This window comes from Bos taurus, chromosome 13, assembly GCF_002263795.3.
Source record: "Bos taurus isolate L1 Dominette 01449 registration number 42190680 breed Hereford chromosome 13, ARS-UCD2.0, whole genome shotgun sequence".
Lineage (NCBI taxonomy): Eukaryota > Metazoa > Chordata > Mammalia > Artiodactyla > Bovidae > Bos > Bos taurus.
Window position 1 is genome coordinate 32,055,637 of NC_037340.1, and position 27,677 is coordinate 32,083,313.

The window sequence follows — 27,677 nt, forward strand, 5'->3', positions numbered from 1 at the left end:
TTAGATCATATCCTAAATTTCTGTTACCTAAGTACCAAAAAGGTATATCCCAAGATGAATTTCATTAGATGATCCCACAGTATAGAGCAGCCTTTTTCAGCCAGAGTTCTTAATGTAACAGACCCAATGTTACCATCAGACTCGATATTATCATTTTTCCTTTTACAAGTGAAACTAGGTATACACTTATATTCTTTCTAATCTGTTAAAATCCTTACAGTTGGAAAGGTTGACCTTGAGTAGTCAATTCAAATGAAAATAAATGTGCTTAGCAGTAATTTCAATGGCCTAAACACATTTCTAAAGACTATTTTCCAACTGTGACATTTTCTTGAATATTTTTGACTTTTATATGGCTACTTTATCTAAATCAAAAGATTTATCCTAGCAAATTATGTCCACGTTTCCAAAAGCTGTTATTAATCAAAAATGCTACCTGTTATACTTCAGAGAAATAGACCCTGGGTTCAAGAAATGCCAATACATTATTAACAAGTTATTATAATTCTGTATTTAGTTTCATTTATAAATATCACACAAATATCACTGGCAGGCATCATAATGTTAAATCATTAAACTAATTTTTAAATATTGATTTTAAAAGCTTTGAACCTATGTAGCAAAAATTACTTAGTGAAACTTAAAAACTACTGAAGCTTTTGCCCCACCCCCAACCCAGGTAATATACCCAATTATTTTTTTGATGATCATCACCTACCCAGGAGTTTATACTCGTAGCAAATGGAGCTGGCACAATCTGAAGACAAATATTGGCAAATACCACATGCCCCAAGTTATAGTTTAAGAAATAATACAACCCGCAATATTTATCAAGTTGTTTATTCTTGTTATTAAAACTTGGACTCAAGTAATCCTGGTTATTCTGGAAAAAGCACCTTGTTGTGGGGATCATTTAATCATCCTTTTCGACAATCACCTCTCCATGAAGCACCTTTCTTCTCTGACGTAACATATGAAAGTAGAGTTGTGGAAACACTTAATGGAGAAAAGAGAACAAGAAGGTAAGCTTTTGCTGGAAATGTTTTATACTTGCAGCCTCTCAAACATGGTGATCTTTGAGAGCAAGCCCGTCATGCACCATGGCTACCGCCCTAATCCTTACAGGGCTCAGCATAAGGGTACAAATGGAGGCTCCTATACCATATGCCTAAATGTTTTAATGCCATAAACTGTCAGTTTTTTTAGTAAACTTAAATATGTTCTTAAATATCTCTTTATAATGACGTGGAAGGCCATGTTTGAATTGAGAACTCTATAACTCTGGATGGACCTAGAGACTGTCATACAGGGTGAAGTAATTCAGAAAGAGAAAACAAATATCATGTATTAATGCATATATGTGCATCTAGAAAAATGCTACAGATGAACCTATTTGCAAAGTAGAAAGTGAGACATAGACATAGAGAACAAACATATGAACACCCACGGGGTAGTGGGGGAGGTGCGTGTGGGATGAATCGGGAGACTGGGATTGACATGTATACCCTGCTATACATAAAATAGGTAATTAATGAGAACCAACTGTATAGCACAAGGAACTCTTCTCAATGCTCTGTGGTGAGAAAGAAGGGATATATGCGTATGTATAGCTGATTCACCTTGCTGTACAGCAGAAATACAACATTGTAAAGCAACTAAACTCTGATTAAGAAAAAAGAAGATTTCTATAACTTTTAGGAATACTGTGCCAGAACAGTGCAGCACAAAGCAACCTGGCCCCTTCTCTGTGTTCTAACAGCTGTCCTATGTCATGAGGGGTTTCAGGAACATCTGTGTGGATGTCCGACTCCACGCAACCCAGCTGCATCCATCCACCTCCCAAATAGCTTCCCCTTGTCTCAGGGACGTGCACACAGGTGACGCAGTTAACCCTCAGGAGAACAGTTTGGGGAAGAGAGCAAGGCAGTCCCTGGATGCATGCCCAGTGCCATCTGGGTAGCAAATTCCATGGTTCCAGCTTTCTAGGATGTGATCTGAAGGAAAGGGGTCCTGTGTGGAAAAGTGATCAGTGTGGGCCCAGAGCAAAAACCCCTACTGGTCGGGCATAAGGGTGGTCTGTTATCTACAAACACACAAATGCACATGTATTAGATTAGTTAAACAAATGGTTGTCCACCCTGTTGAATTTGGAGAATTATTTTGAGTCAATTTGAACCAGTACTTTGAATTATAGGGTAAATGCTAGTGGATGAGCAAATTAACATCAGCTATAAATAATACAAATGTAAAAAATATATCTGAAAATGATTAACAGAATAACCAAAATGAATGAATTTAATGACAAAACAAGCTCTGAATATTTTGCTCAGGGAACTATGGATAAGTACTCATAGAATTTAGCTCAAATGGAGCCAAAATACATCAAAGATTTTACTTTTTATTTAAGTAGGTACTATCCACCTTCATAAATGTAACCATCATATTATATCTAACAGTCTAAATATATTCAGGCAATGTAGACTTAAAGCTAACTGACCAAGTTTTGCAAATACATCTATAACATCCTTATTACATCAGACTTGTTTTGAGTGCTAAGATAAGCACTCAAAGTATACTTTTATACTTGTAACTGGCAAAGCATTTAAAAGAGTCAGACATTACTTAGAGACTAAACAATAACATCAAAACTAATACTAATCATTAGGTGAAAAACATCCCCTACTGACTGACTGATCCTCCAGCAGGAGCAGGGTCTCAGGTAACTGACAGCCTGATAAACTGAGAAGCTGCTACTGGCAAAGGCCAGTCTTCACAGGACACCTGAAAATGCGCTCTTACAAGTTACTGGTTTCATGGTTTCAAACCATGATCTCTTGGACCCTGGGTTTTCACAGACATGCCTCAGTGACTGTGAAGAAAAAGGGAACTCAAGACCTGAACCTATATCAGGGGGCAAGTGTGGTTTTGCTCCAGGTGTGCTGCTATTCACTAGATGCTGCGAAAATCAGGGAAAGAAACAAGTATTGTAGGCTTAGCGTCCCTGAGCCCCCCGAACTCGTTCTGGTGGAGAGAAAGAGGAGAGTCAGACTGAGAAGAGAGAAAATCAGGGAATAAAAACATATGACAAGTCCGTTCTCTATGTATGCATCTCTCTCTATTCCTGCCCCACAAATAGGTTCATTGGTACCACTGATTCTACATGTATGTATTAATATACAATATTTGGTTTTCTCTTTCTGACTTAGTTTGCTCTGTATCACAAGCTCTAGGTTCATCCACATCACTACAAATGACCCAATTTTGTTCCTTTTTATGGCTGAGTAATATTCCATTGTATTTATGTAGCACATCTGCTTTATCCATTCAGTTGTCAGTGGACATCCAGGCTGCTTCCACGTCCTGGCTATTGTAAATAGTGCTGCAGTGAATGCTGGGGTCATGGGGGTCATAGGGGAGGAGGGAGAAGGGAGACAAATAGAGAGAGTAGCACTGACATATATACACCACCATATGTAAATCAGATATCTAGCTGCTATACAGCACAGGGAGCTCAGCTTGGTGCTCTGTGATGACCTAAATGGATGGAATGGTTGGGGGCTGGAAGGGAATCTCCAGAAGAGGGGTTATAAATGTATTACTTCTGGCTGATTCACAACGTTATATGGCAGAAATGAACACCAACCTGTAAAAGAATTATAGTCCAAATAATTTTAAAAATTAATTAAAAAAATTAAAAAAATTAATTTAAAAAATTAAACTAAAAATAAAAACACTATATGACCATCACATCAATTTTTACTTCAGAAAAACTTAAAAGTTGGAGGCCCCAAAGAAGTGGCCAAATTTTATGCTCATCCTCTCTAAATGAAATATTTCATACTGTGTCAATGTTGATTTTTTATTCCATAAATGTTTCTCATTTCTTTTTTCTCCTGCACTGACCTCAGAGTCTCTAATTTTATTGACAAGGGCAAACAACAGTCTTGCTGTATCTTCACATTTCCTGGTAGTGATTATCAAAATCTGACATAAAGATACACCATTCTGTATTTAAATGAAATGAATAGAGTCTCATCAATTCATTGCAACTATTCAAAGATGAGAAGAAATTAGTGAAAAGGCTGAGTTATTAGAAACACCTTAAGAAAGTAGCTCATTCATTATTTTCTAGTACATAGGGAAACACACATAAGACTAAAAAGCACCTTGGGACATTTTTTCTAAGTATGTGCTTAATGAATAAAAATGACCTCAGATTTCCTTGGATAAAATATTTCTGTTCAGATACATAATTCTAAATGCTTTCAAAGAGTTCACTGTAGGCTTATCTTTTCTTTAAAAACATAAATCATACTAAGCTTATTTTTAAATGATTTTGAGAAGGCAGTCATTTGTGTGTTAATTTACTTACCTTTTTTCCTCACAATTTGCCTTTCAATTATTTCAAATTATGGAACTGAACAGAGGTTTTGATGTATTTGTAAGACATGATTTCTCCCTTTTTAAAAAAATTTTGAGTAAAGTTATTTTATAATATTGTGCTTGTTTCTACTGTATAGCAAAGTGAATCAGCTCTATGTCCACATATATCCCCTCTTTTCTTGGATTTCCTTCCCCTTTAGGTCACCACAGAGCACAGTAGAGTTCCTTGTGCTGTATAGTAGATTCTGGTTAGCTATCTATTTCATATATCATAGAATATATATGTCAATCTTCTGACATCTTTCGAAGCACTTTCACAGTGTATGCTACATCAGAGTGCTAACAGATACATACTTACATGGTATATATGAAGCCATGGTTATAAGAAGAAAATAATAGTAGTCAAAAGAGACATTGTATTTATTGGGAAGTCTTATGGAGAACATTCCTGTTTTCTTCACATATGGTAAGGCAGCGTATATTGTAAGAAGTTCACCAGCAACTCCAACAGGATATAAGATGATAAAAAAATTATATCTGGAGAAAGAATAATCTGAGAATTATTTTTCTAGAATAATTACTGGGTTTTATAATTCTTTTGCTACTACTTTATTTAAGTTTAAAAATTCTCCTTCCTATATACTTATATTAATCTCACATACAAAGTTAATTTTTATACTTTAATCATTCGCTTAGTAATTTAATTATTGTCAGGTTTTTTCTTCTAGCAGTTCCCCTTTTAAACAGCAAGATCTTAATAAAGTAAGAAGTCAAGTTACTTTATAGGACTGAACTATAAATTTTAAAGTCAATGACTGATTTTTAAGTATAATAAATAACACAAGTATTTATTACAGTCTATTGTAAAGTAAATATAAGCACTGTAAAATATTGTAAAAGTAGCTGCTTGGACACCTGGAATCACACTGACTGATTTTTTCCCCTGAAGCTAGTCATTTGTTGATCCAATGCTATGTTTTTAAAAGGCCAGTTACGATTCTAATTTTAGATCTAAATTTTGAAACTGCCAAAATAGTTGTTTGGAGGCATTCGGAAAACACTTTGTGGTTATTAATTAAAAGAAACTCCTATGTTAGAAAACTGATAAAAACCATCTGAAGCATCATCAATAACTGCTAACCAACATGTTGTCTAAAATTGCTTTCATGATAAACAAAGGAAGATGGGTCACTTCCTGAATCTGCATATTAAAGGAATAGTTAGCTTGCTTAAAATGGAGCTGAGAAAGTTCTAGTTAAAATCCAAATCACAGTTTGTTCATTTGGATTGCAGGTCATCCTCTCACACACACTGAGCCTGCAAGTGCCTGGCATCACTCCCGCCTACAGTTAGAGGTACCCTGCAAAGTCTCCACTGGTGGGCCAACAGGACAGCCTCAAGCACCCCAGGTAATAACATTTCTCCATTTAAAAAAAAAAATCAGTTTTTTCCAAGTCAGTTGCTCTATAATAGTTACCACAGAAGTTAAGGTCAAAATTTTGGTGGAAAAAGAAAGCAAGCAAATTGATCTGGATTTTAATCATTTTGTTGGAATTAAGACATATTTGTAAAGAGAAGTCAAATGTGTGAATACGGCAGGAGCTTGGAGACAACTTAAAAGTCGCCTTACTTCTATGTGCCAAGGATATGTATGCAAAGACAAGAGATGACAGAGGAGGGCAGAATTATTTGCCAAAATAGATGAACTGGGAAAGAAAGAAGAATGATTCTTCAACAGTCCCTGCATGCCCCCTCCTTGCCGTGTGCATAGCGCCGTCCTCATCAACCTTGTGCTGTTCTGTGTATATCACTTATATCAATCTTTTCCTATCTCAATTTAAAAGCACATAACTGAACATTTGATATTCCTTTCTCAAGTAAGACATTCAAACTTAAGTATTTTTTTAACTTTATGTGGCTCTCAGATGACTTTTTTTGGGTAGGACTGTTCTTTAATTGAAAAAAAAAATCACTCAGAATAAAGTATGTCAAATTCATAAAAACTAATTATTTTCAATGAAATGGGGAAAAATTACATAATTTAATTGCCTTTATTTGCACTTTAAAAAGGTTGTATGTCACCAAGTCTCTAAATTCTGCAGCAGCATGAGAGATTTAACTAATATTCCAAAAAACATATGATGCTTCCTTACAGATTCCCAATTGTCATCAAAAACTTTTTTAAGGGAATGCATTTTTGAAAATAAAAAGAAATCAGTATGAAAGCATAACAATAAACATTTATCTATTCAGTGAGCTTTTCTAGGAACACTTTTGACAGATAAATAGAATCAAATCATATCCAAATATCCAAATCATCATAGTAGGGCAATGCTTTATAAATAAGAAGCCATTTTTAAAGTGAAGTTTTATTTAAGAATGGCTTCAACATTCGAACATAAATATAAATGCTATTTTAGGTTAGTTTAATGGGGTGGGCAAATACCTATAGGTGTTTGGGATCTTTATGAGTTTTTACATGAAACGTAATTATTCGTGATTATGATGAACTGACATGATGTATTATGTTAAAATATGCATTTCAAAGTTGAAAGATTTTACAGGAACCTGTTTATCATTAAGGCAACTGACAAAGGATTTCTGACAGCAAATTTAAACATGCAATGGTAGAATTTTGAACTTTTCCAGAAATTCAAGACATGCAAATGCATTCTAAAAGGCAGACAAAATATTAAAGATCATTACCTTCCACAAACAAATTTTATAAATATAGCAAATAAAAAGAGACTATATCTTGAATTAGTATTTTCAAAGGTGCTGGAGGGTCTGAAAGACTGGGGTCATGCAAAATGACAGTGAGTCACATTCTGGGATTAGCATCCAGCCACATTCCAAACTGCTAATCTTGTGAAAGGCCCAATTGCTAGAGTGATTAAATTTTCTGGTACAAGAAAAATAAATTATTTCTGGTACAGGAAAAATAAATTATTTCCAACCAAACGCTTATAAATGGCAGTGTAACCTTCAGCAGATAAAATGTTTAAGCTCAAATTATAATTTTAAAGCCTTATTTTATATACAAGGGCTTCCCTGGTAGCTCAGCTGGTAAAGAATCCGCCTGCAATGTGGGAGACCCCGGTTCATTCCTGGGTTGGGAAGATCCCCTGGAAAAGGAAATGGTTACCCACTCCAGTATTCTGGCCTGGAGAATTCCATGGACTGTACAGTCCATGGGGTCACAGAGTCAGACATGACTGAGTGACTTTGATTCACTCACTCACTTTATATACAAAATGGTAAGCCACAAAAAAAGAGCTAGAGAACATAAAAAAGTTTGAAAGGATATATATTGATAGTATAATTAATAGTGATTATCTTTTATAAGGGGAATATAGACAATTTTAAGTTTTTATTCTTAAGAAAAAGTGTTAGGTTTTTAGTATATGGTAATCAAAAACAAGTCTGACACTAGATATGGATTATCTTGATATTAGCTATGTACTAATACCAGAGTTTGTTTAAAAAATAACAGAAATATGGATATAGCATTGTTTTGATATCACAAAGCAGTATTTAGAGTATCAGAAAACCAGAAGTAATCTAAATTCTGGCAATAGAGAACTGAGTCATTCATCCTATGGAATATGATGCAGCATTAAGAGACAGAGAGCAAGCTCTAAATGGACCTGTACCAATTTTAAAAAGAAAACAAGAGCTCCAGTATATAAACAAAAATCAAGTATCATGTCATTCATTTATTTTTCAAAAACTCACATCTGTGTGTTCCCATTGTTAATAAGAAAAAGTCTGGATGGTGAACTCCCAACTTTCTCCAAGGGGAGGGCAGGGCAGTCGGGTAGGAATACTAGCAGAACTTTTCATGTTTATTATATAGACTAAAAACTGTTTGTGTTTTTTATAATGAAAACATACTACTTTCATAGCTAAATTTTAAAAATTTAAAGACTGAAGATACCATCAAACTCTTTTATCCTACCTATGTGGGATATCTATCCATCTATCTATCTATTAAGGGCCTTCCTGGTGGCTCAGATGGTAAAGATGCTCTGCCTGCAATGCAGGAAACCCGGGCTCGATCCCTGGGTCAGGAAGATCCTCTGGAGAAGGGAATGCTACCCATTCCAGTATAGTTCATGGGGTCCCAAAGAGTCAGACAGAACTAAGCAACTAACACACTTCATCTATCTATTAATATCTATTATTATCTATCTACCTACCTCCTGGGTTGGCCAAAAACCCAAATGAACTTGTTGGCCAATCCAGTACATAGCCATATATGGGACAGACATCTCTTACTCTAACAGCCTCCCTACATTTCTCCCCACCCAGTGTTTCTCACACCTATTAGTCATTTTATTTTTTTCTCTTGCATCAGAAGAGGATAGAGATTTTGTTGTCCTCACACCTGGGTATGTTATTATTATCACTGTTATTTCTGATTATAAGTATGAAGAGAATGAAATGAACAAATCTATGCTGACTTGTGATCTGTTCTCCAAAGAACAGTCTTGTTTTTGTAATAACTTTGTAAAATATCAGCTGCTCAAGAATGCAAACTTGAGCATTTGGAAACTTGAGCAATGTAAACTTGTCCTTTAAAAAGGACAGAATATCTTTTACTTTAAAAACTGTTGCTTTGGGAGAACTATATTTAGAACCTTTGAAATATAAATGTTGTCCTCCTTCCAAATAATACAATTCCAAATAAGGATGACATTTAAAAACTGTCTCTGCTACTTAATACACACACAAAGCTGACATTGTATATACAAAATACTAAAAATGTGGAGATGACATAGGTTGAATATTAATGACTGATTGATGTAAGGATCACTTTTAGCAATTACAAGAACATTATGTATTTAATTCAGTGAAAGTCTGTCATGTTAAAAAAAATTTCTAGGGGCTGAAAGTTTCGAAAAATTTCTTTAATATCCATTTTGTTTCTAAAGCTTGCCTGTTTTATAGTTTATTTTTAGTGTTTTAGTTTATTTTCCTAACTTTGTTTGTAGAATAAGGAGTTTGTGAGCTGTCAAAAAGAAAATTTTAGTGAATCAGACAAAACGCCGTATTTTGGGTCAAGAGTTGATTTAATATAATTCCACAGATGTATATCTTGTTTTCAAGGAAAAATGAATGACCAATTTGGGATTTATTTAAGGACTAACATAATTTGTCTGGCACTGCTTTCACTCAAGATATATGTTAATATGACTGTTCCCTAGTCATTAAATTAAGCCTTTAGAATGCAAGTTATAAACTGCTAATATCCAAAATGACAGCCTCCTAGCAACACATGGCTAAGACATACATTTTAATTTTCTGTGTTAGCTCAGCACACAAAACACGCATGCGCAGCACCATGAGCAGCACCATGAGCAACTAAACTACAAGACATCATCGCCACCTGGCCCATTTAATGAAGTATGGCAAGTGGTCGAGAAGACTGAATGTGTAGAAGGAGTAGCGAGTGATCTCTGTCACCGTCCATGCGACCAGAAAAAGCACCACACTCTCCTCATTCTGGATCTGCAGAATTACAGAGAAAGTCATAGGTTCGTTGAACTTCTTTCTCCATGAAGACTTTTTTTTTTTCATTATTTACTACGTGCCTTTTGTTATAATGGAGAGTTAGGGTTAGAAAGATGCAATACAGACAATTCAATGCAGTTACCACTACCTAGGTCTTTACCAACATCAGATTTAAATATGCTGTTAACAGAGGAATGGTTGAATTTCTACTGGGTCCTCTCTGTCCCCTTTTGCTCCAGCCAATAACTCAACCATCCCAGGACAATATCAGCCTCTCAGAACCAGTATGCACTGTCCAGAATAGCATCTCTTTTTATCTGATTGATCCCTTTTATTTATCTGTTGGCCTCCTGCTCTTAAATGACAAGGCAATCTGAATGAGGGCCTGATTTTATACGTGTACATGTGTGTCCAGTGTACATGTGTGTCCCGTGCCGTCTGTACGGCAGGCATTGGTGGACTGAGTCAGCTGAGTGAAGGATTCTAGTCGAGAGGTTTGAAGTATAGAGCAGTAAAAGGCAGAAGGTCAGCCATCTGTCCCCAGGCAGACTGGAGGCCATGAGCCCAGCAGGCCATGGAAGGGAGGTTATGTGTCACCACAAGCAGACAGGATAAATCAGGCATCTGAGGGAAAGGAGAGGAGGCCAGAGAGCAGTCCTCAAGTAGACAGGAGGCTCCAGAGGATGTCAAGAAGGTCAGGAGGGCCCATGTGGGAAATGCTTCTGTCATGGGTTTAAGAGGCCCAGTGGCTTGAAATGCTAAACATGGTGTTTGTTTGTCTAAAAGGCTTTAAGCCATTAATTAGACTCGAGTCTGTCTCCTGTCATGCTTCAATGAGTAGCAAGCTTATTTTTCTCTAAGTTCCTTAACTCTTCTAACTTTTAATTGAGTCTTTTCCAAGTATTCAGAGCTACAGAGCTAGATTAACTTTGTGTCTCTAGCTACAATGCTCGATGCTAAATGAGGAAAAAGGAACTGTTTATACTGACAACTTCAATTACATAGTCAAACACAATACACACAACTTCAACAGAAAAGAAAATTCTCATTTCACTATGTGACAGAATAGGAACAATTTACTGCATTTTATTTTACTTATTTAAAAAATTTTTATTTTATACTGGAGTATAGCCGATTAACAGCGCTGTGTTTGTTTCTGGTGCACAGTAGAGCAGCCATACATACAAACGTATCCATTCTCTCCCAAGCTCCCCTCCCCCTCCAGGCTGCCACAGAACATTGAGCAGAGGAACACTGATTTTAAAAACTGCAAAACTCCAGAGGAGAGTGTATTATGGCTATAAAAATGCCAGTTTGGGGGTTTGCTGGTGTTTCAAATCCATTCTATGAATGCGCTAACTCAATGTACAATCCCACTTACATCCAAACTCAACCCTTCTTTGGCCAAGGGTTCTGCTTCCTGAAATATAGTCAGGTTAATATTTTGGGTTCCTGTTAATAAGAAAGCTTTCCTGCTGGCTCAAGTAGACAGAGTGTCATGTCACTTACTGGTTTTATACTGTGAGTAACGAGCCACACCATGAAGATTCTTGAACTCACTTGGACCCCAGCCACAAGCACAGAAGTAGGTACAATTCCTTAAAAAGAAAAACACGTCAACCACTGCCCCAAATGCAATCTCTGCCAAACATAAAAATCAATTTAAAAAAAAACTCACCAATTAAACAGTGGACTATCTGTAAGCAAACAAACAAACAAAAAAAATCACATGTCAATAGCATAAAATAAATCCCTGTCTCCACTGGTTTTAAGTGAGTCTATGGGGAGTAAGTAATAAGCAAAATAAGACTGATTCTGCTCCAACAGACATATTTTCAAATAAATATGATATAAAAACAAGCATCATTGAAAACTTACCTCAAGCAAGGCAAATGTCTGGAAAAATTTAAGTGTCTTCTGAATACTTCTATATAAACCTTTGTGTGTTCCTTTTTCCATGTAAAAACGTACCATGGCAATAGCTAGTACCAACCACCTACAGAAAAGAAAAGCATTTTATGAAGCTCTGTCAGAATGAAGTCTCCTGAATCCTGAAAAGATACATCATAACTTATACAGTACTAGCATGTATGTGTTAATATGCTCAGTTCATTATTCTATTTTCAAAAACCCACAGGAAGAAATGACAAACATTATTTTCACATTGACTCCTCAAGGAAATAAACAGGAGTGGGTAGCCCTTTCCATCTCCAGGGGATCTTCCCAACCAAGGCATCAAACCTAGGTCTCCCACATTGCAGGCAGATTCTTTTACCAGCTGAGCCGCAAAGGAAGCCCAAGAATACTGCAGTGGGTAGGCTATCCTCCAAACCAAGGATCAAACCTAGGCCTCCTGCATTGTAGGCAGATTCTTCACCAGCTAAGTCACACGGAAAGCCCAAGAATACTGCAGTGGGTAGGCTATCCTCCAAACCAAGGATCAAACCTAGGCCTCCTGCATTGTAGGCAGATTCTTCACCAGCTAAGCCATAAGGGAAGCCCAAGAATACTGCAGTGGGTAGGCTATCCCTTCTCCAGCAGTCTTCCTGAGTCGAACTGGGGTCTCCTGCATTGAAGACGGATTCTTTACCAACTGAGCTATCAGGGAAGCCCGTATTCAATATCAGCTACATTCAAATGTCAAACAATGTGCACTGTATTTTTGGTTTCAGCAGATAAACTGACAGACTGAAGAAGTAGGTTTCTCTACGAAAAATGAAGTTATTATAAAGTATTTCATAATTATATAAAGAGTTGATGTAAAGAGCTGTATGTGTATAAATATGTATTTTATACAAATATATAGCTATAAGTAAAAGTCATTAATAAGAACCATTAATGTTTTTTATAATTTCCATTAAATAAAAACAATTGTGGTGCTGCAGAAGGAACACATATAGAAGGTCAGATGTAAACCTGCTTTTCTAACCTTTATAAAAATGTTTTTTTATTCATTTATAATTTTTGGCTGTGCTGGGTCTTTATTGTTGCATGCAGGTTTTCTCTGGGTGAGATCAGGGGCTACTCTCTAGCGCACAGGCTTCTCAATGCACTGGCTTCTCTTGTTGTGGAGCATGGGCTCTAGAGCACAGGTTCAATAGCTGTGGTGCACAGACTTAGTTGTTCCACGGCATGTGGGAGCTTCCCAGATCAGAGATTAAACCCATGTCTCCTGCACTGGCAGGCAGACTCTACCACTGAGCCACCAGGGGAAGCCCCAGCCTGATTCTCAAACTAGTGGTTACCAAGTGGGAAAGGGAAGGGCAGAGGGATTAAGACAAGAATAGGGGGTTAAAAGACACAAACTACTATATATAAAATAAATAAGGAACAAGGATATATCATATGGCACATGGAAATACAGCCATTGTTTTATAATAACTTCAAATGGAGTATATTCTATAAAAATATTGAATCACTATGCTGCACAGCTGAAACTAATAATGTAAATCAACTACACTTTTTTTAAAAAGGGTTCATTTTCAAAAAAGAAAAAATGCACATCCCCACCCCTTTCAACTTGGTGGTGGTTTAGCCACTAAATTGGGTCCGGTTCTTGTGATCCCACGAACCGTAGCCCACTCAGCTCCTTTGTCCACTTATACATTAAATGTAGTTGTGGTGAATTAATGGTACTTACAAACACAAATCAAACTTGTGGACACCAGCTTTCTCACCAGTCAGATACTCAATCTCCAAGAGTCCCTGATAAGAGGTCATTTTTCCCATTGCAATTACAAAAGCGCTTTGAAGTTTAAAAAAGTTGCATCACCTGTAACTTTTAAACATCTTTAATAACACACTCATGGAAATGAATAGCTGCCCCAGGCTTTTAGAAACAGTGGTCTCCAAAGTGACTAGTTAAATGGATTTATGAATTAAAAAATTATTACACATTTTTAACTTTTTAATTAAAAAGCACTCATAAAATAGACAAATGGCTTAAAGGTGCCTGTGAAGAAATGACTGATTGAGTGGGATGAAAAGCAGATTCAATAGAACAGTGAGAAAATAGCAGAACAGCACTTCAACCCTGGGAATGCTCCCTCCTCAGCACAGAATGAGTAAAGAACAATCACTTTCTAGTGAGAATGACATGAAATCAGGCAAATGTCTGAAACTATCACAAAGACCTTTGAAATGTAGAAGTATTAAAGTAATAGCAAGTACACTTGTAGAGTGCTTTCAATGTTCTAGACACTGTTCTCTCTCTATATATATAGTTAACATATTAATATTTCATCCTCACAATAACCCTATGAGGTAGCACCTACTATTATCCTATTTCACTGCTGTGGAAATAGGAGAAAGGGCCATAGAGCCAGTCAGCTGGGACTTAAACCCACCACTCATCTCACAGTCTATGCTCGTCAACTACTCCACTGTACTGGTCAGGCCCTAAGTATACACTGTACCTGGTGTGTTGTGCTTAGTCGCTCAGTCATATCCAACTCTTTGCAACCCCATGGACTGTAGCCCGCCAGGCTCCTCTGTCCTTGGGATTCTCCAGGCAAGAATACTGGAGTGGGTTGCCATGCCCTCCTCCAGGGGATCTTCCCAACCCAGGGATCAAACCCAGGTCTCCCGCATTGCAGGTGGATTCTTTACCATCTGAGCCACCAGGCAAGCCCAAGAAGACTGGAGTGGGTAGCGTATCCCTTCTCCAGGGGATCTTCCCGACCCAGGGGATCTTCCCAACCCAAGGATCAAGTGGGCGTCTCCTATACTGCAGGGAGATTCTTTACCAGTTAAGCTACCAGCCTGGGGATATTAGCTAATCATAAAAATACGTGTATTTAAATTGTAGTAATTTTTAAAGTTATACAGAGTGTTACACTCAGATATTTCAGCTGATAGTAGTATGTTATTAGGAAAGTTTGAAGGCCATTGTTCAATACAAGATAATCACCATGCAGAGACATCTAAGGACTTATCCTAAGGCTTAGAGTAAGTTCATGGTGGAGGTCTCTTAAAGCCCATTGCTGTTCTCTTTTTACTGCACCATGGCTTCCTGGATTCAGCTCATGGTTTCACTCCACACTGGACCCAACACTTAATCCTGTGCTGGGTTCATCTGAGTGTGCTCATCTGAAGGATGTTTTAGGTACCTTCCAGTTGTAAAATGTTATGATTTTCAATATCCTCAATTCCAAGGCCTTATATGACTTCTAGTAAGAAAACAAGCTTCATAAGTTGTTTTAATTTGGAGCTTCCCTGGTGGCTCAGGGTAAATAACCCGCCTGCCAATGTAGGAGACACAGGTTTGATCCCTGGACCAGGAAGATACCACATGCGCAAAACAAAAATTATTACCCTACCAAAGAATTCATCAGAAGATTCATCGAGATGATAAGTTTTGTATATTTTTAAAAGCATGATATAAAACTCCAAGCATCCTTAACAGTAACACATTTTACTGTTGTCCCATAGGTGGCAGTATTGTACCAACTATTAATAGTACAGTATTAGGCGAATACCACCACTAATTAACCTGTTGGAAATAAAAGAAATGAACACTCTAGGGTTATAAAGGACCATGGAACCATCTATGCTAACCTCTCACCTGTTTTTCAATAAATACAGCCAGAAGCTCATCTGAACTAATCCATTCTCACCTCCTAAGCCCTCCATCACAAAGAATGAGGACCAAAATTTCTCTTACGGGTCCTACATTTAAGTAACCCTGGACTGCTGCATCCATCAGTTGAGTCATTATAATTTTAAAGATTTCCAGAAGCAACTAGAGCTTCTACAATTCGGAATTCTTTTCTGGAAAGTTTTCTTAAAAAATATTTCAGAGCTATCAATTACACAAATATGAACCTAGACACTCTCTTTGGAAAATATAAACATGTGTTCCACACGTAGAAGGTTTCTTACTTGCTTGATTCATTTACTTATTCATTCAGCTTCAGTATCAACATTTATTGCTATGCCAGGTACTGTGCTAGGTCCTGGGGAATTAGAGATAAGACATAGTTCTAGTAAGTGGAGACGACACAACAGTGTAGCAAGGAGAGAGATGTATCATTTCCTAAACACCTATGGCACTCACTAAACTCCTCCTTACACGCTATGGCTGTGATGACCCTAAAAATTCTTATTGAAGGTGGAGCTCTCTCTTTCAGATGTCTTCTGGTGCCTCTTTTTCTCCTAATATCTCTTGGAGACCACCTGCTTTTTTAAGAACTTGGTTATCTACACCTATATCTCCTATTTTTTAAAATTTCAACACTACTTAAAAAAAAAGTTATGAACAACTTCAAACATATACAAAGGTGTAGAGCATGAATGAAAGGTGTAGAGCTGAAATTCCAATACTTCAGCCACCTGATGCTAAAAACTGACTCAATGGAAAAGACCCTGATGCTGGGAAAGACTGAAGGCAGGAGGAGAAGGGAATGACAGAGGATGAGATGGTTGGATAGCATCACTGACTCGATGGACATGAGTTTGAGCAAGCTCTGGGAGTTGGTGATGGACAGGGAAGACTGGTGTGCTGCAGTCCATAGGATCACCAAGAGCTGGACACATCTGAGCAACTGAACTGAACTGAGAGCATGAATGGTACTATGAACCCTGTTTGCCACTGCCCTGCTTCAACCAGTACCATCTTTTAAATTTTTTTAAATTCATTTTATTTTTTGACCACAAGGTATATGGGATCTTAGTTCCTTAATCAGGGATTGAACCTGTGCCCCCTGCAGTGGAAGCACAGAGTAACCACTGGACCACAGGAAGACCCAACCAATATCATCTTACAAATAATTTTGTTTCATCCAAACTTCTATTCACTTCTCTCCCCACAAGCCTTCCTCTCTGATTATTCTGAATTAAATCTCATACATTCTATAATATGATTGATAAATGCTTAATGATGGATTTCTCAAAGGTTTATTGTCTATAAACGGAACCAAAACACCACTATCCCATGTGAAAAATTGAATGAGAACTTCTTCAATCACAAAACTTAGAGTTAAGATACAACTGTCTCAGAATTTTTTAATATCGTAATTGGGGGAATTCTCTGGTGGTCCAGTGGTTAGGACTCAGTGCTGCCAATGCAGGGGGCATGGGAGTGACCTGGATTAGTGAACCAAGATCTCATACACAATACAGCCAAAAAAAAAAAAAAAAAAATGAAGAAATCATGACTGAAATGATTCATTCACTGTAATTAGTTGCTATGTCTTTTATGACTATGTCAATCTATACATTTTGCCCCCTTCCATCCATCCACTCATCTCTCCTCCTTTCTCTTTCTCGAAAACTTTATCTGTTGAAGACATTGAGTGGTTTGAATGGATAAAATGCACTATTTACAATAGCCAGGACATGGAGCAATCTAAATGTTCTTTGGGGAGGGAGGCAGGAGGGGGGGGGTTCAGGATGGGGAACACATGTACACCTGTGGCGGATTCATGTCAATGTATGACAAAACCACTACAGTATTGTAAAGTAATTAGCCTCCAATTAAAATAAATAAATTTATATGAATAAATAAATAAACAAATGTTCTTTGACAGATGGATGGATAAACAAAATGTAGAACATATATACAATGGAATATTACTTAGCCATAATGAAGGAATGAAATCGGGTCATTTGTAGCAATGTGGATGGACCTAGAGTCTGTCATTCAGAGTGAAGTAAGTCAGAAAGAAAAACAAACATTATATATCAATGCATACATGTGGAATCTAGAAAAATGGTACAGATGAACCTATCTGCAGGGCAGGAATAGAGACACAGACATGAGTGCAGATGTGTGGGCACAGAGGGTGGGGGATGAACTGGGAGAGTAGGATTGACATACATATGCTACATTGTATAAAATAGCTAGCTAGTGGGAAGCGGCAGTATAACACAGGGAGCCCTGCTCTGTGATTACCTAGAGGGATGGTATGCAGCGGGGTGGGGTGGTAGCGGTTGAGAGGGAGATTCAAGAGGGAGGGGGTATATGTATACATATAGCTGATTTATTTTGTTGTACAACACTGTAAAGCAACTATACTCCAATTAAAAAAAAAAACAAAAGCTGTCACAGATCCACACATGGATTCATCCTCCCCAGGGATAAAATATATGTCTATTACTTACCAAGTTGAGAAATGTACATGCCTGAACCTTGGGTCTGGTGCTCTGCTAACACACACCATGTACACAGTGAGAATATATCAGTTTCTGCACAAAGTGCACTTTTCAAGTCACCACTAGGAATAGGAATTATCATTTCTAAACACCCACTATGTGTCAGGCATCTCCGTTGACCACTTCATATCCACTTAATTCCTTGTAATAATCTAGCAAAGTAGTTGTGTTGTTCCTTTGACAGATGAGAAAACCCAGGGTCAGAGAGGTTATGGAACTTATCTGAGGTTACCCGGCTAAAAAGGGGTGAAAACATAACCTTCAATTATCACCTTCCCATACTGCTTACAGGTTAGAATCCAAACATGATAGGGAAGCACGTCAGGCCTGCGCAAAGGGGCAGGTTACCAGTACATCTTTCTGTCCCAGCCTATGCTTCAGATCCACTTGTTTTCACCCCAACAGCATGTCAAGTGGTGTCACATCTCTGTACCCTAACTCCTGTTGCTTCCTCAACCCTGCCAAGTAAATCCTGCTCATCCTTCAAAGCTCAGTTAGAATGCAATGGTTACATACACACACAGACACACACACACCTTTCTCTGATTCTCCCTACCTACAGACATGACACCTCTGCAGAACACTTACTTCATCCCGTCTTTTACTGCAATCTATAAATGTCCCTGGTAACACTTCTCCAAGCACAGGGCCTAAAATATTTAGCTTTTGCCTCTCACTTGACCTAAGACAATGCACAAATACATGCAGGCTTCAAAAGTGTTTGTGGCAAAAAAGAAGAGAGAGAAAATGCTCCTAGCCAAGCATCTATTGTGAACAAGTACCATAAAAATCCTCACATCCTTTAAATTACATTATTACTTAACTAAATCAATTACATCCTGTAGTTCTACTCTGGGAATTGATCCTAAACAAGTTATTCAAGAGAAACAAATTAAAGGATAATATGATCAGAGGCATGATTTAGACTATCACTGTAACTTAACTCTATTCACTTTTATATAACCATGAAAAAGTGTAATTTTGAAAACTACATGGAAATATTTGGTGAAATAATGCATGAAAACTGAATATCCAACAGAGTAGATATTGTAACTACAATACTCTATAATATCAGTACATTCATTTACTCAACAAATACTGGGTTGGCCAAAAGGTTCCTTTGGGTTTTTCTGTAAAATGTTATGGAGAAACTCAAACGAACTTTTTGGCCAACCCAATATTTCTTGAGAGTTTCATGGAACTAACATTGTATAGGGTTTGAGAAGCAGACCAATAAGCAACAAGATGATTTAGTAAAGTTCATCATACAGTTATATGGTAACAAGCATGATGGAGAAAAACAAAGCAGGCAAAGGGGATAAGGAGTGATTTGTAAGCAGCTTCTACTTAAATGAAGACAGCCAGGGAAGGCCTCCCTGAGTATGGTAATTTGAGTAAAAATCTGAACAGTTACTCTCATGAGACATTACAAGGAAAAATGAAGAGTCATGCTGAGCTTATAGAATTAGGCAATTTCTTTTTTACACTTATGTAAAAATTTCATTTCTCAGATATTGTTTGATTTCAAAACTATTACCAAAAATATCAATAAACCTTCCAAAGTTCTGCTAAAAGCAAAAAAACCAAGCAAATAAACGAAAAGAACCTCTGCATTAGCAGATGTAAGCTATTACATATAGACTAAATTAACAAGGTCCTACTGTATAGCATAGAGAACTATATTCAATATCCTATGATAAATCATAATGAAAAAGAATATACAAAAACAGAATGTCTATATGTGTATAACTAAGTCACTATGCTGCTGCTGCTGCTGCTAAGTCGCTTCAGTCGTGTTCAACTCTGTTCGACCCCATAGACGGCAGACCACCAGGCTCCTCCGTCCCTGGGATTCTCCAGGCAAGAACACTGGAGTGGGTTGCCATTTCCTTCTCCGATGCATGAAAGTGAAAAGTGAAAGTGAAGTTGCTCAGTCGCGTCTGACTCTTAGCGACCTCATGGACTGCAGCCCACCAGGCTCCTCCGTCCATGGGATTTTCCAGGCAAGGGTACTGGAGTGGGGTGCCATCGCCTTCTCCAGTCACTACGCTACAGAGCATATATACAGCAGAGATTGGCACAACACTGTAAATCAACTAAACTTCAATTTAAAAAAAAATCAGTTGCTAGGATCCGAAATCTTAAATGTTCTCCATCCCAAAATAAACATGGCAACTATGTAAGGTGACAGATGTGCTAACTAATCTTATGATGAAAATCATTTTGTAATATATACATATACCAAGTAATACATCAAGCAATCATATTGTACACCTTAAACTCCCAGTGTTAGGTTGTCAGTTACAACTCAAAAAAGCTGGGGGAAAAAAAGCAGGCACAAAAGAAAAAAAGAACCTCCAAACCACTCAATGTACACGTGTGTGTCCCACTTTGCATACCACAGCTTTGCCAACCTCATCTGCACAACGTCTGCACTATGTCCCTTCAATTAAATCAGTAAGTTTCATTGCATCTCATGCCTATTTTCAGAACTCATCTCACTTGGAATATCCACCCTCTACATATGCAAATCCTATTCTTTCTTCAAATCTCAACGCCTCTAGAAAGCTTCCAAAGAGTTAGTTATATGGATTATTCTATTTCTGCTTCCCTTGCCTTTGAACAACTGGGAGACAGACAAGTTTGCGGAGAAGCAGTGATTTTGCCGAGCCAGATAGGAAAGTCAGGAATGAAGTTTGAGAACACAACGGAGAGAACATTTAATTCTGCTCCAGGTGGGGTAAGACACTCAGAAAACTTCAAAGAGGTGACTTGGTTAAAAGTCATAGCAGGAACACAGGGAATATCATCCACAGGATGAACAGCCTGAGCAAAGACGGAGAGAGCTGTGAAAATAAAACTGCACGGTGCTTTGAGGGCACAGTTGACTGAGAGGAGATACCAAAAGCAATAAAACTGGGAAGAGTAATCAGGTAGATATTGCCTTGAATGACAGCCTAAATCCCTTCCATTACCAGTGGAGGTAATGCAAAGTCACTGAAGGCTTTAAACTGGAGGTATGCACTGATCTTCATTTTTTCAAAAGGTAACTCGGCCTTCAAAAGGGAAAGTGGCCTGGAAAGGAAAGGGACCACAGACAAGTTAATAAATGGCAGGCTTCCCCAGTGTTTATTAACTGGATTAGATGAGCACAGAAGAAACAATGTTTTTCAGGCTGTAGCACACAGTGGGTACCCAACTGTTCTCCAGTAGCATGTGAGTCAATTAGTTTTCTTTTTCAAGATTAGAAAACTTGAGAGTGGAAAGCAGAAGTAACAGGGCTCTGGAGTCAAACTGTCTGGACTGAAGCCTAAGTCTGACACTTATTGGTTGTGTGAACTTGAGCAAGTTACTTAATCTATTTGTGCCTCAGTTTCCCATTCTATCAAATTTAACATCATGCGCCCCTCACAGTCGTAGAGGACCAATGATGACACATTACACCTAGATGGACCGACACAGTGCCTGCCCCACAGTGAGTCCTCGTTAGGCATTAAGCACAAAAGTACTCAGCACAGTCTCAAATCATTCATTAAATCTCGGTCAATCACAGTTTTCTGTAAGCTCTAGAGAAAGTTTTCGATATTAAGCTTTCCCCCTACATTTCTAGAGGTTAGTAATACTTCGTGGGATAACGGAAAACAGCTTTTTTTTTTTTTTTTTTTTAAAGGCAATGCCATTTAGAAATGGAAGAGCATTTCCCAGCAGGTTTTTAAAAGTCACTGCGGCAGCTCTTTGCAGAGCTATGATAGTCATTGTGTAACTTTAACTTGTAAATCGCACTCAAAGCCAGAAATAAAAGTACAGAGTATCAGTCACGGAGCCACAAGATCCTGGACACCAGTGCCAAACTCCGATCCCGCAGGGTATTTGGAAAATCGTCCCAGGTAAGAAGCTCTCGGGCGCACTATTACTTAAAAAAAAAAAAAATCGCAGAGACAGGAACAGTTAGCAAACTCTGCCCAGCGATCCGGAGCACGAGGCTGTGCAGTCCAGGGGCCGGCGACCGGGAAAGAGGGTTGGGGCCACTCTCCCGACAGCTCCGGGCTCGGGGGCGGTGGGACCCCGGCGCTTCCTCACCAGCAGCGGCGGCGGTGGCGCCCGCGGGGGCAGAGTCCCCCGCGGGTCGGCCCCGCATTCCTGCCCAGGTCTATACTTAACCTCCGGCCCGCGCCCCGCGGCCGCCGCGCGCGCCGTGCACCGTATTAGGCAATGCCGGGCGAGCACGGCCCGGCCCCCCCGCCCCGCTCCATTCAAGCCCCGAGGCGCAGCGCCCCTCCCCCCACGACGGCCGTCCGCGCCCCCTTCCTGCGCCGCAAGCACCCCTGCGCCGCGACCACCCCGCTACCCGCGCGCACGCGCACCCGGCCCCTCGCCGCCCCTCCCGGGAGCCGGGCACGCTCTGCCAGCGACCAGAGCGCGCAAAGTCGGGGGCGCGGCGGCGCGGGGAGGGCCCCCTCTGGGCGCACGTACCCCGCGGTCATGGCGATGTTGTAGAAGGTGAGCCAGATAGTGGCCAACAAGCCCAGGCGCCTCCGCTTGCCCACCGCCTCCCTCTCCTCGCTCGCCTCCGAGGCGCCGCCGTTGGTGCCGTCCTCCTCGCTGGACGCCATGGCGGCCGCGCAGCCGGGGGACGTGGACGAGAGGGACAGGGGAGCGGGAGGGGGCCCGGCCGAGCGCGCCGCTGAAGCGCCGCCGCCCGCTGCCGCCGCCTCCGTCAGGCGCCCCATGTGCCGCGCGCAGGGGGCTCAGCGCCGCCAAACCGGCCGCCCGCAGTGGGAGGAGCGGGCGCCCCCGGCCGCCGCCCCGCCCCCGGCCCGCGGGAGCGCGCGCCGCGCGAAGGCCTGCCCGCCTGGCCTGGGCGCGGGGGCGCGGGGGTCCTGGGGGGCGCGGGGGTTCTGGGAGCCCCTGGTTACGATCTCTTGGCCCTCTACCGGGGAAACCTCACGGACTGGGGAACCTCCTCTTAGAAACGCCGGGGAAGTCTTGCTAGTGCACGGGAGCCTTGCTAGTGCACGGAGTCTAAACCCACCTGGACTTGGCGTAGCCCTGCCCCGCCCAAGACTTTAGTAAGATAAATTTCTGGATGTGGAGAGGGGCCTAGGTATCTTCCCGCCAAAGACTCGTTCTTAAGAGATTCTGGGGAAGGAGCCCCCACTTCACCCTGTTTCGCTTTTCACAGCCAGTGGAGCAGGTATTCGGGGGCGGGAGGTGCAGTCGGATCGCCCCACCTGCGTGGATTCCACTGGAGCCAGTGATCTAAGGGCACTGATGGCAGTGCAGCGCGGAACACAGGAAGTCAGGGGGAAACAGGACGTGACAAGATATCAAAGGAGAAAAGTTTGAACAGACAGAGGCAATCTGTAGCTGTAAAGCTAACAAGAACCCTTCCCGCAGGAAACATAGTATCTCGCTGTTATCCACTCTATCTCCCTCAAAAACAAACAAACAAACAAACAAAAACCTTCCTCAGATACACATGCTCCTGACAACTCTTCCTCTTTCCTCCTAAAGCACACAGTTAAGAAGACAGGCTCTGGAGTCAGATTACTGAAATTCAACCCCCAAATTCCTGGCTCCACCAGTCTTAGTAGCTGTGTGAACTTGGGCAACTAAAATCTCTTCATACCTCAATTTCCTCAATGAGAATAAATTTAAAACCTACCTCGTGGGGTCGTTGTGAGATTTAAGTGAAATAGTTCATGTAAACCACTCACAGGCCTGACAGTTTGAGTCACCCAAAATCAGTGTTACCGCTGTTGGGACAATTCCCGGTTCGGTTCATCCAATGAAAGAAATGCTGCACGGGCCAAGGAAACCGATCTGCTTGTTAGGTCATTCTTGGCTACCCTGCTGGCTCGGTGGTAAAGAATCTGCCTGCAATGCAGTAGATGCCTCAGGAGGCCTGGGTTCAATTCCTGGGTGGGAAAGGGAGAAGGAAATGGCAACTCACTCCAGAATTCTCCCCAGGAAAATCCCATGGACAGAGGAGCCTGGTGGGCTATAGTCCACTCTTCCTGTTGTAAGAGTCCAACAGGACTGACTGAGCACGCTCTCCAGCTACCTGGAACCTGAGCCAGACCTCAGGGAGGGGAGAAGCACCTGAAGACCAGAGAGACCAAAGTTGGATCTATTCCACACTGGGCTCTGATCTGGGTTCTGGCCACCCAGGTGGCACTTCCAGCCTGATACAGAGAACTTAGGCATAATTGAGGAAGACTTTGCAATAGGGGAGGAGGAGTCTGAGGTGTGCCTGGGAAGAAATATTGGCTGAAAATTGTCGAAGTTTGATGAAAACTATGAACTAGTGTTTTTAAAAGTATTTACATTGGAAAAGAATAAATAAAACTATTTACAAGTGACAACGTTGTATTATTAGAAAAACCTAAGGAATCCACACCCAAAAAAGCTACTGGAACTAGTTGCAGGATACAAGGTCAATGTTACAAAAATCAGTAAATTGAAATTTAGAGTAAAACCATATAATACTTAGCATCCAAAACCATGAAATATAGAATGATAAATTCAACAAAACACGTGCAAGACCTGTACCCTGAACATGATAAATTACAATCAAGAGAAAGTCCTAAAATACTTAAAAATAAGTATTATGGCTTCATGAATTGGAACTCAAATTGTTAAACTGTCAGCTCTCTGCAAATTCCAGCAGAATATTTCTTTAATTTGACAAGATAACTCTAAAATTTATACAGAAATGTGTAGGAAAAACAAAGTTGGAACATGCGCATACCTGTTTTCAAAACTTCATATAAAACTACAGTTTCCAGGACAGTGTGATAGGCACAAGGTTTGATATATAGATCAATGAATAAAGTCCAGACCCCATACATATAGTCAACTGGTTTTCAACAAAGATGCAAAGCTAATTCTTTTTAACAAACAGTGCTGAAACAACTAGGTACCACATTCAAAAAAAAGGAAATGCTTGACCTTTACCTTACATCTTAGACAAGTATTAATTTGATGTGGGTCATAGACCTAAACATAAAAGGTAAATCTCTAAACGTCTAGAAGGAAACAGCAGAATCTTCGTGACCTTGGAAGGCAAAGATTTCTTAGATACAACAACCCCCTCCCCCAAAAAAACCCAGCATGAATCATAAGAAATATGATTGGACTTCATCAAAATGTAAAACTTCTGTTATCCCAAAGATACCATAAAAAAGTGAAAATATTCACAATATATGTATCTGACAAGGAACTTGTATCCAGAATATATTAAGAATCCTTGTAACTCAAGAATACAATAACACTTTTTTTTAATTAGCAAAATATTTGAATAGACACATCTCAAAGAACATATGGAAATAACAGCACAAGCAAAGATGTTCAATCTTTTTTGTCATTAGGGAAATGCAAATTAAACCCACAATAAGACATCACTACATCTAGTATTTTCAAAGGTTGGCAAGGATGCAGAGCAATTGACATTCTCATTTATGGCTAAAGAGAATGCTACTATGGAAAACAAACTGGCAATTTCTTTAAAAGCTCAACATACACTGACCATATGACCCAGCAATTTCATTCCTAGGTATTTAACCAAGAGAATGAAAATAGGTCTGTACAATGACTTGGACACCAGTGTTCATAGAGCTTTGTTCATAGTAACCTCAAACTGAGAATCATCAATGCATCCATCAATATGTGAATGAATAAACAAACTGTAGTATGTTCACACAACGGGACATGACTCAGCAATGAAAAGGAACAAACTACTACTGTACATGCAACAGGAATGAATCTCATAAACTCTACACTGGGCAAAATCAGATAGAAAGACTGCATCGTAGATAATTACATTTATATGAAACTAGAAAAGGAAAATCTAAATCTAAAAATTTACAGTGACAAGAAACAGGAAAGTCGTTGCCTGGTGCTGGGGATGTGTACAAAGAGAAGAGACTGAGAATAGACACAGGAATCCTTTCGGAGCAATATAAGTGCTCTGTTTGTTGACTGTGGTTTTACACAGGTGTATATATTTGGTAAAACTCATCACGCAAACACATAAAGCAGATGTGTTTTATGTATATAAATTATTAGAGTTGACTTTAAAGTGTCCTGAATAAGAAATATTTTAAAGTGTAACATTTACAATATTGATATGTTTAGCATAAAATCCAAATTTTGTGGCAGAATGGGTTTGTGTATTAATAGTTAATATTTGTTCCTCCAGTTGTTACTTTAAAACACTGAACATGACATGAGATATAACTGATTTTCAGAATGGCTGTATGTTTTTACAAAGTTGAATGTAACATTTTTGGGGGGAAAAAAAACCCAACTTTGAAATATCCTAAGAATACATAACATGCCAACAGACTTCTAGAACTATCCCTTTAAGATTGACATATATATACTATTGATACTATGGCTCAGTGGTAAAGAATCTGCCTGCCAATGCAGTGGATGCGGCTTAGATCCCTGGATCAGGAAGATCCTCAGAGAAAGAAATGGCAACCACTCCAGTATTCTTGCCTGGGAACTCCCATGGACAGTGGGAGCCTGGCAGGCTAGTCTATGGGGTCACAAAGAGTCAGATACAACTTAGCCACTAAAGAACAGCAACAACACAAGATCGATAACGAATGGGAACCTATGGTATAGCTTAAGTAATAATTCTACTCAGGGCTCTATGGTGACCTAAACGGGAAGGAAATCCAAAACAGTATGGATAAATATGTACATATAGCTAATTCACTTTGCTGTACAGTAGAAACTAACACAACATTGTAAAACAACTATACTTCAATAAAAGTTAACTTAAAAAATAAATAAAACTGTCCCTTTAAAAGGTAGATAAATTATACTATGCACAAATAGATATCAAAAAAGTACTTTTTAGTCACTAAGAAAATTATACAAACAAATGTATGCCAAGATAATGTTAGAAACATACCACCTCTCATGCGTCAGGCACTTCTATTGATTTAATCCATACAACAATCTTTACAGATAGGTATTATTATCTGCATTTTCAAATAAGGCAATTGAAGTCTGGAGAGATTAAGAAACTTGCCCAAGATCACAAGCTAACAAGTGGAGCATTTGATGTTCGGCCTGACCCCAAAGTCTGTATCCTATCATCAAATGCAGAGTAAAAGAAACTTGAAAAGTGAATGGCACAGAGCTATAGCTATAGGAGTAACTTGTTTGGGGGACTCAGAAAAGGCTTCATGCAATAAATTACATTTGAATACTTGAAGAATGAATCTGATTCCAACAGACAGCTGCAAGAGGATCTTGCAAGCTGGGGTCTCTCTAGGAACCGGCAGGATAAAGAAACTTGAGGAAAACTGATTTGTGCTGTTTGACTAAGTCTTAAAAGCACCAAGAGAAAAGTAGTATAGAAATCCATTGAAAACCAGTCTATTTTAAAAGGCAGTAGTGAATTTCTGAAGACTTAAGAGAAGAAAAATCATATTAAAGAAGCCTCTTTCCCAAGGTTAATTTGGCAGCAGTATAGTGAATGCTGAAGGCATGCAGGAAAGGAGATACTTCAGTCTAAGAAGTAATAAAGCCCCAGAACTAGGCCGGTGGTCAACTACAGCATAAAGCGGGGAATGAATGAGGAAATACTCTGAGACACAGCAGTTCAGCTCAAT

General features: G+C 39.4%; 1 protein-coding gene across 2 annotated transcripts; it reads right to left on the minus strand.

Moving 5' to 3' along the window:
• Window positions 1-824: 824 nt before the first annotated feature.
• HACD1 (3-hydroxyacyl-CoA dehydratase 1) lies at window positions 825-23,793 on the minus strand. 2 transcript variants are annotated; one of them, XM_025001009.2, is made up of 7 exons: window positions 23,714-23,793; window positions 11,776-11,893; window positions 11,576-11,594; window positions 11,407-11,495; window positions 9,773-9,894; window positions 4,742-4,920; window positions 825-996 (listed from the first exon to the last, which is right to left on the minus strand). In XM_025001009.2, the coding sequence occupies exons 2-7, from the start codon at window positions 11,869-11,871 to the stop codon at window positions 914-916; spliced, it is 588 nt and encodes a 195-aa protein (XP_024856777.1). In that variant the 5' UTR covers window positions 11,872-11,893; window positions 23,714-23,793; the 3' UTR covers window positions 825-913. The 2 variants fall into 2 exon arrangements, with proteins under 2 accessions (XP_024856777.1, XP_002692150.1); XM_002692104.6 differs by lacking the exon at window positions 23,714-23,793 and adding an exon at window positions 22,522-22,844.
• Window positions 23,794-27,677: the final 3,884 nt, after the last annotated feature.